The 16,088-nt window shown below is 37.6% G+C and overlaps 1 protein-coding gene across 3 annotated transcripts in view; it reads right to left on the bottom strand.

Annotated features, from left to right (window-relative positions):
* The window catches only part of Nos (Nitric oxide synthase), a 47,531-nt gene that overhangs the window by 1,177 nt on the left and 30,266 nt on the right, over positions 1-16,088 (bottom strand). For all 3 annotated transcript variants that reach the window (XM_030383303.2, XM_030383304.2, XM_030383302.2), the window contains exons 12-18: positions 14,208-14,352; positions 13,514-13,618; positions 13,338-13,405; positions 5,926-6,265; positions 4,196-5,338; positions 1,429-1,553; positions 240-306 (exon numbers count right to left, since the gene is read on the bottom strand). In XM_030383303.2, the coding sequence (XP_030239163.1) occupies positions 240-306; positions 1,429-1,553; positions 4,196-5,338; positions 5,926-6,265; positions 13,338-13,405; positions 13,514-13,618; positions 14,208-14,352 (1,993 nt within the window). The remainder of the gene's footprint in view (positions 1-239; positions 307-1,428; positions 1,554-4,195; positions 5,339-5,925; positions 6,266-13,337; positions 13,406-13,513; positions 13,619-14,207; positions 14,353-16,088) is intronic.

Genomic DNA, 16,088 nt, shown 5'->3' with positions numbered 1-16,088 from the left:
GGTTTGCATTTTTTACAACTACACACAAATATTGTATTTATGCAGCTGAAGGAACTGCAAACACCGAGCAAAGTTTCGCCCGCTTTTCCGCTCTTAGCAGCTAAGGTCGCATAAAATGCGCATACGCCCCGTGGCCCGCTTGTGGCGACGGAAGCGAACTGTCTCACACTCACACTGGCTCAGTTGCTTTATGTTATTTATACGTGCAGTTTAAGTTGCGCCAGTTGAAGGATACTTACGCGCAATGTGAGCAAAAATGTCTCAACTTCTGCCTCGGTCTTTTGCTCCTTACCGGCAATGCATTTTCTGTAGCAAAAGCAAGAAAATAAATAAATATTTTAGTCTATAAATCTGTATATATGTGTGTGTGTGCCTGAAAACGATGAACTTTGCTGAATTAAAGTTTTGTTTGGTAAACAAATAAAGTGAGGGCGACGCAAATTCAGAAAATTAACGGTATAATTATAGAACAGCATAATTATATAACAGAATAATTAAATTGCATATAAAGGAAAAGTCGTTAACAATTGGTACGAAGCTCAAACACTTGGAAAAAAGAATAACACAAATTGTGAGTTTGTATATTATTTCTTTTTTTGTAAATATATTTTGTATTATTTGAATACTCTGACTATAAAACCTTAAAAATAAATATATGTATAGTTCAGATAAAAGGAAAAGTAAATATATATTAATATTTTTATTATTATTTCTGTATATTTATCCATTTATTTACTAAAAAAAATTATATATTTTAATAAATAAAAATATATTATATAAATATATATATGATATCAAAATATTACCAGATTTTATATATAATTTTTTCATGATTATTTAGTTTTTTTTTAAATTAATATTTAAAAACTTGTTTATATAATTTTTAAACATTTTATAAACTATTAATATCAGGTATCCAATAAATATTCATTAATCTTCTCTGACTATATCAGCTATAGAGCTCTCTCCATTTTTTGTTAAGTGTACAGCAGATAATTTACTCATGAAATTTCAATTAACATAAACCGCTTAGGATTAAGAGACATCGTCGAACAAAGTGGCTCAGTGCGAATGAATTGATATGAGCAGCACCAATTGCTATGACCATATGCCATCTATCAATAGTGAATGTAGTAGTCGTAGGATCTGCCACACCCACCACAGCTGCTCTAGCTGTAGCAGCATATGTCACAATAATGCACGTAATCAAGAGCTCGCATAGAAAACAGAAAAACAGTCAAACAGCGCACGAAATAATAGAAGAAGAAGACAGAAAAACGATGGCAAAACGACCGCAAAGCATTTGAAAATAAATTCCCAGCAGAGCAACGCCCCATTGCCGCTCCGGCGGGAGCACAAAGGCAATCAAGCTAAACAGAAAACTAGTATGAACTAAAGTCGGCTCTCGGTCTCGCTCTCGCAACTCACCTGATGGTCTGATAAACATGCTCGGCCATTGTGACATCGCCGCAAACGTAAACATGTCCCCGCTCCAGCACAATCAGCTTGTACAGCGAATCAAATTCCTGTTCAATCAGATCCTGTACATATGTCTGCAAGCAAAGAGACGAACAGAGAAAAACTAGCATCAAATAATGGTAAAGGTAAAGAGCACACCGCACGCCCGCCTCCTCCTCCCACTGACTGGGGAGCTGCTGCAACAAATGTTTGCTTTGGCTAAAAAATCTGAAATGCGAATATTTTCTAATGCAATTTAAGTTAGACAAGTTGAGAAACAAATTGTAAATTTTCAAATAAATTGTAAATTTTTTACAAATGTTTCAATATATAAATAAATCTTATGAATAATAAGTAGTATAAAAACATAAATATATATTTGAGGTAAATACTTCTTTTTTTTAAACTAGATATGAAAATATGAAGTGATATTTGCCTTTAATTTTCATATTAATTACGACTTTAATCATTTTTCAATATTAATTAAAAACAATTAAGAAAGCTCTGAACCCTACGAGGGGTCAATCATTTTTCGCATCTCAACGCATAAACAAGGGGTGTGTTTACTACGGGAATTTAATACGTTAATCGCTTTTTTTTGATGGATTAACTTCGTGAAACTTTTGGATTATGGTAGTTACGGCAGCTGCGTGACAAAAGCTGAATGCTACGAGACGTATTGGAAGGTGCTTAATAAAAACATGTGGAAATATTGTTGATAATTGTTGATCATTTTCTTATTCAGGAAAAGAGCATAGCCCCATGAATGCCTATGAAATTGTGAACAAACTCTTTTGGTGAATGGGACAAAAACAAAACTTGAAACTTGAGCTAGGACAGCTGCATGACAAAAGCTGAATGCTACAAGACTCGATGTGAAGTACATCAATGCCTAAGACAGAATAAAATGTATTCTTTGCTCATGAAGTAGAAAACATATTCATGATTCACACATATATAAATGCTCTTAGTTTAGGTCTTCTAGCGAATTTATGACAGAAGCGAAATGCTCGGAGACTGCATGACAGAAGCTGAATGATATGACACTCAATGGATGGTACATCTATGAAACTTGTGGAAATATTGACCAGAATTCGCTCGCTAAATAAAAGGCATTGCTTTATGAATGATTAAGGAACTCTTTCACTGAATGTTACCACAAAACTTGAAACTTGAGCTAAGGCAGCTACATGACAAAAGCTGAATGCTACACGACTCCATGTGAGGTAAATCGATGCCCAAGACTGATTAATATGTATTCTTTGCTCATGAAGTAGAAAACATATTCATGATTCACACATATATAAATGCTCTTAGTTTAGGTCTTCTAGCGAATTTAGGGCAGCACCTAAATGCTCTGAGACTGCATGACAGAAGCTGAATGATATGGCACTCAATGGATCTATGATGATACGAGACTCGCCTGAAAGTTCCTAATGAAACTTGTGGAAATATTGATGATAGATAATTTCCTCATACAGGAAAAAAGAATAGTCCCATGAATGCCTCTGAGCCTGCAGGCCAAGTCTTTTAGTGAATGTGACCCAAAAAACTTGAAACTTGAGCTAAGGCTGCTACATGACAAAAGCTGAATGCTACAAGACTCGATGTTAGGTACATCAATGCCTAAGACTGAATAATATGTATTCTTTGCTCATGAAGTAGAAAACATATTCATAATTCACACATATATAAATAGTTTAGATCTTCTAGCGAATTTATGGAATGCTCTGAGACTGCATGACAGAAGCTGAATTATATGACACTCAATGGATGGTACATCTATGAAACTTGTGGATATTGACCAGAATTTGCTCGCTAAATAAATAAATAAATATTGTTGATAATTGTTGATCATTTTCTCATTCAGGAAAAGAGCATAACCCCATGAATGCCTCTGAAATGGTAAGCCAACTCTTCTGATGAATGTGACAAAAACAAAACTTTAAACTTGAGTTAGGACAGATGCGTGACAAAAGCTGAATGCTACACGACTCCATGTGAGGTCGATGCCTAAGACTGATTAATATGTATTCTTTGCTGAACTGAAGTAGAAAACATATTCATGATTCACAGATATATAAATGCTCTTAGTTTAGGTCTTCTAGCGAATTTATGGCAGAAGCGAAATGCTCGGAGACTGCATGACAGAAGCTGAATGATATGACACTCAATGGATGGTACATCTATGAAACTTGTGGAAATATTGACCAGAATTCGCTCGCTAAATAAAAGGCATTGCTTTATGAATGATTAAGGAACTCTTTCACTGAATGTTACCACAAAACTTGAAACTTGAGCTAAGGCAGCTACATGACAAAAGCTGAATGATACGAGACTCGCTGGAAGGTGCCTAATAAAACTTGTGGAAATATTGATGATAATTTGCTTATACAGGAAAAAAGCATAGCCCCATGAATGCCTCTGAACCTGCAGGCCAATTCTTTCAGTGAATGTGACCCAAAAAACTTGAAATTTAAGTGAAGGCTGCTACATGACAAAAGCTGAATGCTACAAGACTCGATGTTAATCGTCGCCCTGACTTTGTGCAGTCTGTATATTAAATACCCTCATACCCTGATTTCCCATTTTCAATGGCTTCAGGCTAAAAATAAAAATATTATTAATAAATAGTATGTCAATCAAAATAAATAATTTTGAAGAAAACCGGAATATGGAAAAGAAGTTAAATATATGACAAACTCTATTCCTCAGCTCAGCCCAATCCCAAACTTACCTTCGGTATGTTTGGTTCTCTTGAGAGTGCCAGAAAGACACGATCCATGATTTGATCCTGCACCAATTGGGCCTTCTCTTCGGCATAGAGATCCACGTCACGGTTGCGACAGCCAAAGAAGAGCCAGAGCTTGGGCAACGACGTTGCGGTATCCACCTCGCGCAGCACCTGGAACTCCTGCCAGAAGGAGCGGAAGGGCGCGATGCCAGTGCCAGGTCCAATGAGCACCACTGGCCGACTGCGATCCGCCGGCAAATGGAAGCCCAAGGCGCTGCGCACGAACATGTACAGCTCGTCGTTGGCTTTCAGGCCGGCCAAGTAGTTGGAGCAGACGCCGTAGCGCTCGTCGCCTTGGCCATCCTCGCAGCGGTACCTGACAATGGCCACGGTCAGATGGATCTCATCGGTGACGCGACGTGGCGACGAGGAGATGGAGTAGAAGCGCGGCTGCAGCGGCGTCAGGTGAGCCAGCACCAGGGATGCAGGCGGCCGACACGAGGGGAACTCCTCCAGCACGTCCAGCAGGTGCGGCAGACGCCAATGACGCCAATCCTCGTAGGCTGACGAATCGGTAACCAGCAGCTGCAGTCGCTCCGTGTCCGCATTGTCGTCGCAGAAGCCAGAGAGCAGCGTGAGCAGCTGCCTCGACGGCGGCGTGGTCAGATCGAAGAAGCGAGCCAGCAGATTGCGCAGCGTATCGGCGGGTATTTTGTCGTGCTGCTCCCAGCACTTGAAGATGCCGTTCGAGGTCTGCTTCTCCTTGAGCAGCTGCAGCTGCAACACCTCGTCCGGATTGTCCACGCCCACCAGACGCTGCAGCAGTCCGTCCACCAGCTCTGAGCGATTTTCCGGAAAGATGCCCACATGATCGCCCGGCTCGTACTCCAGCCCTGGCGCACATATCTGCAAGAGCATCGTTGTCTTGGCGCCCTCGCTCAGCTTGGTCAGATTGTGCGGCTGCTCCTTGATCTTGCAGCAGTGCACCTTCTTGTTGTGGTACTTGGACAGCGCCACGTCCAGCGAGACCTTGCTGACCGACGGCACCAGGCGCACATTGTTCACGGTCAGCGATTCGTTTTGCAGCGCCAGCGAAGCATCCGACAGACTCTGATCCGGATCCAAGCAAAAGGTCTCACAGGCTAGCTGCAGGTGAATGCAATGGACAATAAATTAAAATTATTTTATTATACTTTTTAATTCATTTTAATTTTGATACATTTTTAAATATTGGCATTTAATTAGTGGGTTTCATTTAAATATTAATAGTAATAGTATTAATAATAAAAATAAATATTAATCATTATATTCGAAATTTACTTCAGCTTGAATTTATCATAGATAGATAGATTATTCATTCATTCATATACAATTTTTTAGATATTTAAATAAATTAATATATTTTTGTATTTAAATAATTATTATTTTATATAGTACACATATATTATATTTTTATTTAGATAGATATTTTTATATATTGATGTAAAATTTATTTTTATTCAAAAATATTATTTCTTAAAATATTTTTGTATTTTATTTATATATTTTGTATTTTAATTCAATTTTTTTTTTTTTTCAATTTTTGTTGTATTCAATAATTTTTTTATTTATTTGACTGTTTTTACTAAATATTTATATTAGTGCATTTCACCTGCATTTTTGTAAGTTATTAATTACAATTAAATTTGAGATTTGGTAAAAAAATTGATTCATATTTTATTTTCAAGACTCACCTTGAACACCTCCGGTGCCCACTTGCGGAACGACTGCTCCTGGCCGCACATCTCGTCGCCGTAGGCAATCTTCAGCAGACGCTCGCCGCCCAGCTCGCCGAGGATGTTGTCCACGTACTGGCCGAAGGCGCAGAAGTTCGGATAGGCCGACGAGCCGAGCGCAAAGACGGCGAAGCGGACATTGGAGAGCGGCCCAAAGGTCTCGTCCGTAAAGGTGTCCGAGGTGGAGCCGCGCAGGGAGTCCCAGCGGTCGATCTTCTTGACTTGTTGCAGCGGCAATTTCATAAAGTCCTGCCGTGAGTTGGCCTTCATGAAGGACTTGGATGAGCTGACACCCATGCTAATCGCAGAGAAGTGGGAGATAGAGAGTGGGGCAAGGCTAGTTAGAAATTGAAATGTTGCGTTTTCTTGCGTGCTCAGCTCGTAATAAATTTCACAAAAGGCGGCCAAACAAAAGGCGTGGGCGTGAGCCAAGCGCCTCTTGTTATCCCATGACAAAGGCAAAGGACACGGCAAAAAGATGGCAACAATAAGAGCAACAAACACACACACACACACACATACACACACATCTACATAACTGACAGCACAACATTTATTACGCTTGTCATTTGATGTAGCCAAAGTGGGCAGGAATAAAAAAAAAAAGAGATACGAAAATAAAAAACTCAAGCAAAATGAGCACAAGAAGAAGGAGGCCTCGCCTTGGACTGGGCTGCGAAATGTGGAGCTGGGTTATTGGGCTGGAATTTAGACAGAAAACAAGGCAAGGCAAGGCAAGGCAAGGCAAGGCATTTGCTAAAAAGCGTAATCATCCGCTCGTCAGCAGCTCGTCAGAAGCAGCCGCAGCAACAGCAGCAGGAGTAGTAATAGGAGCAGGAGCAGGAGCAACAGCAACAGCAGCCGCAACATAACACACAGCATGTGGCGTCTGCCTGCAGCTAACTGAAGATGAGCCCCGCTGCCGCCGCACAATGCGTCCCTCCACACGTTGAGTGATGATTCAACAATGAACAGTGGCAGTTTTTAAAGAAGACAGCACAGAGAAATGGACAAATATCCGCAGCGAGCAGCCGGGCAGGCCGCTGCCAGATGCAGCTGGCTTTGCCTTATCCTCGCCGGAGCAGCAGCCAATCCACATCCTCGTCTGTTGGCAAATGCGTTTAAAACTATTTGAGCTGCTGCTCAGCTTGGCTTTGGGTCAAAAGTTTATGGCTTTGGCGCGTCGTAAAAACCTGTTGGCTACCCCATAATCAGCTGCCAAGTGTTGGGCCCTCCCTCTGCCGTTGCTGCTGCTGCTGCTGCTGCTGCTTACACGCTGTAAGAACTTGTTAACAGCATGCTGCACACAGCTGGCTGATGGCCTTAAGCCAGACTGAAGATGAAGATCTTTGCCAGTGGATGAGAAATGTGTCAATAGTTTTTAATAAAACGAAGACATTTGCAAGTCGTAAAAATACTATATAAAACAATGAACAATTTTCAATCAACATTTAAGAATATAAATTTTTAAGCATCAACTTGAACTTAATTTATTATTATAAACCACCCTATCTTACATAACATTAGACCATAAACTTATATTATTTTTTTAAAATTAAATTTTTAAAATTATGTAAACAGTAGTATGTTTAAAAAAGAAGCCAAATATTTATTAAAAAGCTTAAATAATTACAATTTTTATAGATAAAATAAAAATAAAAGCAAAAATAAAAATACAATAAAAATTAAAAAAATTTTTATAATTTTTATATACATTTTTTTTAACTAATAATTGAAATTGTTAATTGAAAGTCAAGTTAAAATTACCTATAATATTTAAAATAAAAAAAAAAAACAATTTTAGCATCATAAATGAATAAAAACAAATTAATTATAAAATTAAGAAATTGTTGTTAAGACAAGATAAATTGTTGAAAAATATATTGATTGAATTCAATTCAAATATATACGCAATTCGGAGAAAAAGTGAGCTTAATAATTTGAACAAAATTAATAATATATTCAGAATCATTTTGACGAACCCAAAAGTCTAAGTTATGTTTTCACAGGCATTGATATTTAAATTAGCTTAGCGCTCGCTTTCATTTTTCAATCATAAATAAGAAAAATAATTTTAAAAAAATAAATAATTTCAATTGACATTTATTTGTTCCTGTTTCTTTTTTTTCATTTATAATTCATTAATGTAGATAAATAAGAAAAATTTCTTGGAATTACAAATGCTTAATATTCCAATTACTTTTCAATGTCCTAAATAAAGCTGGCTTAATTTAATATTGCAATTATTTTACAATTGCCTGCGACAAAAAATTATTTTTAAAAAAAATTTTACATTATTTTTTATTATTTGTTAAGCTCAGTATAAATTTGTGTGTGATTTACTTTATTGGAATTTCTAAAGGCTAGAAATATGTGGCTCGGCTTGAATTTTCCGCCAGAAAACTGCTAAATAAATTCTCTTTATATCAGCAATATTTGATGAATTTTTTATATTTTTATTTGCTGCTGCAGCTGTCAGCTCCACAGTGCCAAAGCTAAGCATGTGCAATTCATCAAGGTAGCAAAGCGTTGAGTTGCCAAGCCGCGTGCTGCCTATCAACTGAATCGCAGCAGCAACAACTGCAACAGCAAAAGCAACAACAACAACAATAACAGCAATAGAATCAACACACAGACAGACAAATAAACAGAGAAAGACACGCAGACAGACACTGACAGAGAAACAACGCAGCGTTTTCCTTGATACATCTCGAATATCGCTGGAGCACAGGATGAAGCTTAAGCTTCATGTGCTTACGAGAACCCAAAAGTGCAGCTTGGCGTGAAAAGAGTGTCGTAATTTACAGCTATGCAACAGCTAGAGCCGGTGGCAGGTGGCAGGTGGCAAGTGGCAGGTGGCAGGTGGCACAGGTAGTGCAGCTACAATAAAACAGCCGAAAAGGTAAACAAGGCAAGAGCGGAAAATTTAAGTGCTAACTGCGAGCAGAGTTAGAAAGAGCGGGTGGAGCTAGCGAGCGAGCGAGACAGACTGCAGCATAATTAAAACGCTGGCAAACTGTTCTCCAAATTGGCTGTTTCTCTTTCCGGACACGCCATCATAAATTCGCCTAGTGCCCAAAAGCGGGCAACACTATTTTTTCGCTCCTTGCCTTTTGCTGGCCCACTTGGGGCCAAGTGGCTCCCCAGACGAATTGCGTTTGTAATTATTTTGTGCACTCGAAATGCTGTTGAGAAGTGCTGAAGCGTTTACTATTCGAATTAAAAATGCGCGCTGTAAAGCCTTAGCACTTAGCTGATCTATGGAAATGTAGCTGAAAGAGAATTTGACGAAGTCTATGCGATTTATTTATAATATTGATAAGATATTTATAAGACTTCGTGAATCTACTATGTTCATCTTTAGATATTGAAAATATATAATAATAAGTCAATATGCATTTTATATATTCGAAAATTATTATTTAATTAAATAATATAATTATCTATATTATTAATTATATAGAATCATTAAGCTCAAAGCTCTTTGGACTACATCCGAAAATCATTCCATAAAATTATTTATTTTGAGAAAATAGTACATTAAAATATTGACGACAAAAGCTGCAATAAAACTATATTAAAAAAAAAAAAAAAAGTACATTAAAATACTTATAAAGGCGGTAGATAAGACAAATACGTATTCAGCTATTACCTAATCATAATCAAATATAATAATTAATTCTATCTTTAACATCTTATACTCTGATGCACTTTGAATAGATTCAGTTAATTCCTGAATTCAGTATAAACTTGATGACATTATCTCCCTGAGTTGATGTTGTTTGACATCTGCTTCAAACTCAATGAGGATGGAGAAAATGCAATTTGAGTTACTTTAGTGGCGCATTATGTAAAGTAAAGTAATTGTGAGTTGATAGGTAGCATCATCATAAAATAAAAATAAAAACTATGATGACAGCTACTGTGCTACTGTGCGATCCCCCAGCAGCAATTATGCTGCTAATAATGATGATGATTATGTCTAACTGGCTAAGTGGCACTTGTGTGCTCAAGAAGCGGCAGTTGCAGCTTGCAGGATGCGGATGCTGCTTGGCAGTGTCACGCTGACACACACACACACACACACACACCCACACACATAGCGCAAATAGATAAGCAACCTGTCCTGCTTGGCACTTGAAAGGACACTTACAAGCGTTGATGGCATAATAGACAGCAATTAAGTGAGTCACTTGAGCTGACAAACACAGGAGCTGCGACAGCGGCAAGGCTCAAGACAAGACAAGACACGGCAAGGCCGACACGGGCCAAAGGCCACATTGATGACTGTGCACTTTTGAGCCCAGCCCAGACCAGCCTGAAATGATGATGTGAAATGTTTATTTAATGTGCTACGCACACAATCAAATTAACAGCGCGCCACTTGCAAATGTAATGCAATTTATAACTGAAATGTGGCAGGGCGGGGCCGAGCTGGCGAAAGGCGAGAATGCGGAAGCGAACATTAAATTAAAGTTGGCCCAAAATGCAATTTGCATTTGCAGCTGCCTGCTGTTGGCTGGCTGCTTTTAAACTATTTGTAAACTATTGGGCAACTAGCTTGTAAACTTTTAATGCCACTCAACATCTTGCCACATGGCGCACAACAAGCGGCAACAGCAACTTGCCGGCGAAACTTTTCGCATTCCCTGACTTTAAGCACGAAATCAATTGAGGCAAACAATTAACAGGCCGAGCACAGATTCCAACCAATGAGCCGGAAGAGCAGCGCCCGCCCAAAAATGAAAGAAGCCTGAGGGAAGCTCCGTTCAGCTGTTGCTGGCCCCCCCCACCCCGCGTCCCCTTCGATGCCAAGTCATGGCTGATGGCTCATCTCTTAGCCAACATATCGAAATAGATTCAATTGGCTGGCTAATGAGCAGCCACTTATCAGTTATTAAATCACAAATTGCCAGCTAATTAACGTCGGCCACTCTGATTTATATATGCATTAGCCAAAAAGGAAAATCCGACGCGTGGCTAATACAATATACGACGCTCATCTCAGAGTGCAATAATAAATCATATTAATTGATTTATGCTGAGTGCCTTGGCACAATGGAAAGCCCATCCAAAGCAACTTTTTGGCCATTCTTGAAGGGAAAATACAATAAAAAATAAAAAAGTAAAAATAAAAATAAAAATAAAATGAATGAATCAACAAGCGAGAAGAACAGACTACGGCTCAGTACGCAGCCAATTATGCGTGTATTAATTTTATTTTGCTAATATTGAATAATAAATTAAATATTAAATATCAAAAGTAAAATGAATTCACGGGAGTCGCAAAAGGCGTCTATTCAAAACAGCCGCAGGACATTTTCTTAACTGTTTATGCTTATCAGACTTTATTGAATTGCCAAATATGCCAACACACACACACACATATGTGTGCATGTATGTATTTATATTGCTGTCAATATGTTTTAACAATCTGCACATCTTTCATATGAATTTTCAATTTCATCTTCAAGAACAGCAGCTCTACCGATGTATAAATTTAGACATGTATGGCGTATATGTGTGTGTGTGCATGTGTGTGCCTGCATGCGTGTTTGCACAGTAAGTTGTCAAAGCTGTCAAGCGGAAATCCCCTTTACATCCTTAAAAAAAAGCAAACAAAACGGCTTTTAAGGCAGAACAACGAAAGAAATACCCTAAAAAGTGGCCAGGAAAAGGAAATTTTTAATAATGTATAAAATTCGTTGACAACATTTTTAATATGACCAAGGACAGCTAAAATGTGAGCAGAAACTATTAAAATTTCTTCAGCACTTAAGAGACATGAAAAGCAGCTCACACACTCTTACTCCCTCTCACTCTCACTCACTCTCCCTCTCTGTTTGGCTTGCTCAACCCCCAATTCATCATGCTCCATTTACATTTTCATAGAGTATAGCTTACTCATGTCATATGTATGCCTACACACCCACTCACACTCATACACACTCCTCGGAAATATCGAAATAACAAAATTATTGTTATTGTTTGGGCTGCGGTGCGATGGGCCAAGGGAAATTGCGCGGATTTGGCGGCGCTCCCAAGCGGCACACTCTTAATGGTCGCGTGTGTGCGAGTGTATACATGTGTGTGTGTGTGTATATGTGTGTGTTTGTGCTTTAAAGCATCTGGTGGCATGGTTACCAAAATATGAAATTCAACAACAACAAAAAATATAAAATAAAAACGAAAATGAAAACGAATTACGGCTAGAGCCAGCAATGCCAATTAATAATACGGCCATGAAATATGTGTCATCAAAATTGCGACCCAAATTCAGCCAAAATACTTATTGAAGAAATTAATTTGGCAAAGCCAAAGGCAAAATGTAATTAATTTTTTAATAATAAATATGAGTGACATTGCTAAAAAACAAAGTATTAAAGAAAATTATGTAGAACAAATTTAATGAAGGAATTATATTCAAATTGAATTCAGAAGTTGAATTTAATTGGAGTAGAATTATCTAATGAAATTTTTATTGAATTAGCATATGAGTTTTATTAGGGGTTTTTTTTTTTTTTTTTTTTTTTTTTTGCTCTCTGACTAATAGCCTAAAAAATTTATGATTAATTAAAGAACAAATATATAATGAAAATATATAAAACTGATCATTGCTGCAATTAAAGATTTAAAATTTCTATTTATTTATAATTTTCTTTAGATGTTAAATTAAAATTTAAGCAATATCTTATACCAGAGTTTAACTTTTAAATTTAGCTTTTCATTTTTATATATTAATTTTTCAATAAATAAAATAAGTATAACAAAATGCAAGTCAAAAAATATGTTAAAAATAGCATTCTAAATTAAAACTAAATAAAGTCACAAATAAAATACAAATAAATTTACATTCAAATAAAATCGTCCATACAATAAATTTATATTCAATTAAGAATAAGTTTACAAATAAATATTTACTAAAAAATTTAGATTTCTATGAACATTTTTTTGAACTTAGCCTCAAACATAAAATATAAAATGAAATGAACAAAAAAAAAAATACAACAAATTGAGATAAACTGTTGAATTAAAAAAGAAATACAAAGGCAAATAAAAAACATTGTAGGGCAGATAATAAAAGGCAAATGGCTTACAAATTATGCAATTCTTGCTTAAAAAGCAATTTAGCTGCGGACCTTTTAGACACCCTCATTTATAAAACTTGAGCCATCGCAGTTGCCGTGTTGCCAATATTGAGCAAGCAGCCAGCCAAATTGATTTATATGAAATTTATGCAGAGCGGCGCAGTTAGCAAAAGGCAAATAAAGAATGAAAAAAAAAAGGAGAGGAAACAGCGAAAGCACAATAGCCAACAACGGGCGAGGTCAAAGTTAAAGGCATGGAAATTTATTGGCCCAGAGACTCACCTGGAATCGTGTAGGCCGTGTTCGCCCGACTCCTGTATGCGCATGGCATACAATTCCTGCGAGAAGAGCTGTAAGCACAAAAGTTCACATTTGATGTCATTAGCGCTGGCTGAGCTCAGACATTAATTAACTATTTAGCCGATGATCAATGGACAGGCACTTATGCCGAAACTCACCTCGCCATTTTCCGGCGGATCTCCGTTGCCAAAGGTGGAGGCCACAACAATTAGCAACGCCTCGTGCTCAATGGAGGATATATCATAGTCGGACATGCAATATATCTAGATGAGTAAACAATTTAGTCTAGCAGTGGGCGTAATCAAACCGGGAAACTTGCTTCAGCCAACACTTTTCTGGTCATTAGTAGCATTGACCTGGTAAAACACGCAAACTGCCTAAATGAGCTAGCTGAATGGGTGAGTGTGGCTGTGTGTGTGTGTGTGTGTGTAGTTTGTCACAGGTGCTATCTAGTTTTACAAACGATAGACAGCTGCTTTTTATACCAGCATCCGCTTTCACACAAACACACACACACACACATATATATATACATACATACACCTGCCTGTGGACACTAAGCTGCCAAAAATTTACCTGCCACATTCTGGGCTTATGCTAATTTGTGTAATATGGCATTTTGGTATAGGTCGCAGGCTGCTGTTTATTTTTGTATAGTCCAGAGTGTTCGTTTTTGTTTTAATGTCAAATTAGGGCTGCTATTTTGTTGAACATGTCGTATGCTTAATATTTGCATTTTAATCATTTCAGTACAAATTTAGGGCTAAAAATTCTGAGTTTTTCGATTGAGTTTGAAAAGAGACTTCATTGCTGTTTGAACTGTTTATGTATATAGTTTAGGCCTGAACTCACCTGCGCATTGAACGCATGTCCCAGCAGCTCGCACAGTTGCTTGGCATATTGCTCCGATTTGCCCGTCTCGGTGGCATATAAGACTGTTGCCTTGATGCGCTTCGAGAGAGCGCGTCCAAATAGTTTCGATGTAAATTTCACAGCACTGCAAGCAATAGAGAAAGATGACTTAAATGGCTGTTTGAGTGTGCGTGTGTGTGTGTGTGTGTAGTTAACTAGCTGTAGCCAAATAGCTCTTTAAGCAGACTCAGCTTACTCACACACACGCTCACAGCGTTGGGGGATCTATTTTGATTGGCATGCCATATAATTGGAAAATAGTCTAGAAATATGGCATAAATTTCTTAAAGCTTGTGTCGAGCACATGCACACCAAGGCTCACACACACACACACGCACAGCAGCAGCAGCAGGCGTTGCTGCCATCGTGTTGCTCGAATCAAAACAGCTTTTATGATTTGTTCTGGCTGAGCACATGAAACTTTAATGCAACGTCTAGGAATGTGAAACAAAACGAAAGGGCGGAGCAGGCCATATAGAGCAGCTTAGCTGCTCGATGTGCCTCGGCTTGGCTCATACAATTTACAGAGTCTTTTGGGCAGAGCCTCATGGCTCATGGGGCCATTGTTGCTCAACTGCTGTTCGTAATGTATGCCGAACTACTACTTATGCCTAAGTGAAGGTCTCTCTCTGTGTGTGTGTGTGTCTGTGTGTGCTGCTGCTTATAGGCAGTTTAACTGTAATTCAATATGGCTGCCTGGCGCACATTTCGTTGCATACTTTTGTGCGCAACATAATTTGATTTTCATAAAGTTGTCGATGTCAGCACTGATTTAATTCCATTTCATCAGTCGACGTGCCGAGCAGAGTGCGTGCTGAAACAATTAAACTTAATTATAAAAGCGACACACACACACACACACACGTGTGTAAGTATGTGTGTTTGAGTCTGTGTATGTATTATGCATTTTGCAATTCATTTAAGCATTGATAAAAAGTTCAGCCAAGCTCGTTTTAAATGCAAAGTGTATGTAAGAGAGTGAATGTATGTGTATGTGTATGTGTGTGTGTGTCAGTGTACACGCATTTGCATTAATAAAGATTTAAGCATGTTAATTGACAACTTTTTAATGTAATTCATTTTTACCATTTTGACAGTTAACAGCAGAGCAATAATCTGTAAATATCGACAATCTATATATATGTATGCATGTATAGTAGATTTTGCGAAGTACAACTCAATTCGCTTGCTGAACGGTTGATATAAATTAAAATATAATTAGCTTATGAAAATGTGCAAACGAACAACGCACAACTGCGTCAACAACTTCATTAAACCGTAACGATTTAAAGTGCGCTCATTAAATAATTATTATTTTGTTTATTTAATTTCGTTCATTCCAATACATTGAGCAACAATCTGTGGCTGTTGATTAATGCAATTTATTTTTTATATCTGCTCCAGCTGGCTATAATGGCTGATTGGTTAACTGCATTGACTACTAAACAAAGCGTTAACAATTGGTATCGCAATGCTCGGCTTTCACCTGAATTACAGTTAATTACCCGTTCGAGATATATTACGAATATTAAACAATGAAAATTTAATAGCTTGAGCCAGATTTACTTGAATCTTGACGCAATTTAGTGAGCTGTATAATAGGATATTAAATAATATACGCAGCTAAAGCTGAAGTTGAGTTATGGCTCTCATAGCCTTTTAATGCCTAATTAACATATGGCAGGGAGTAAATGCGTTTGAATAGGCTTCCATTAGCAGCAGCAAAGTAATATAATATGTGTAATACATAATTTATAATAGAAATGAAATGAACACCTGGCAATTATTTCATTTATTTTTTAAATTTAAATTTTGATATTT

Source organism: Drosophila navojoa, chromosome 3 (assembly GCF_054131105.1).
Source record: "Drosophila navojoa isolate 15081-1374.11 chromosome 3, UAZ_NAV_1.0, whole genome shotgun sequence".
Taxonomy (NCBI): domain Eukaryota; kingdom Metazoa; phylum Arthropoda; class Insecta; order Diptera; family Drosophilidae; genus Drosophila; species Drosophila navojoa.
This window is presented reverse-complemented; position numbering and strand designations above follow the sequence as displayed.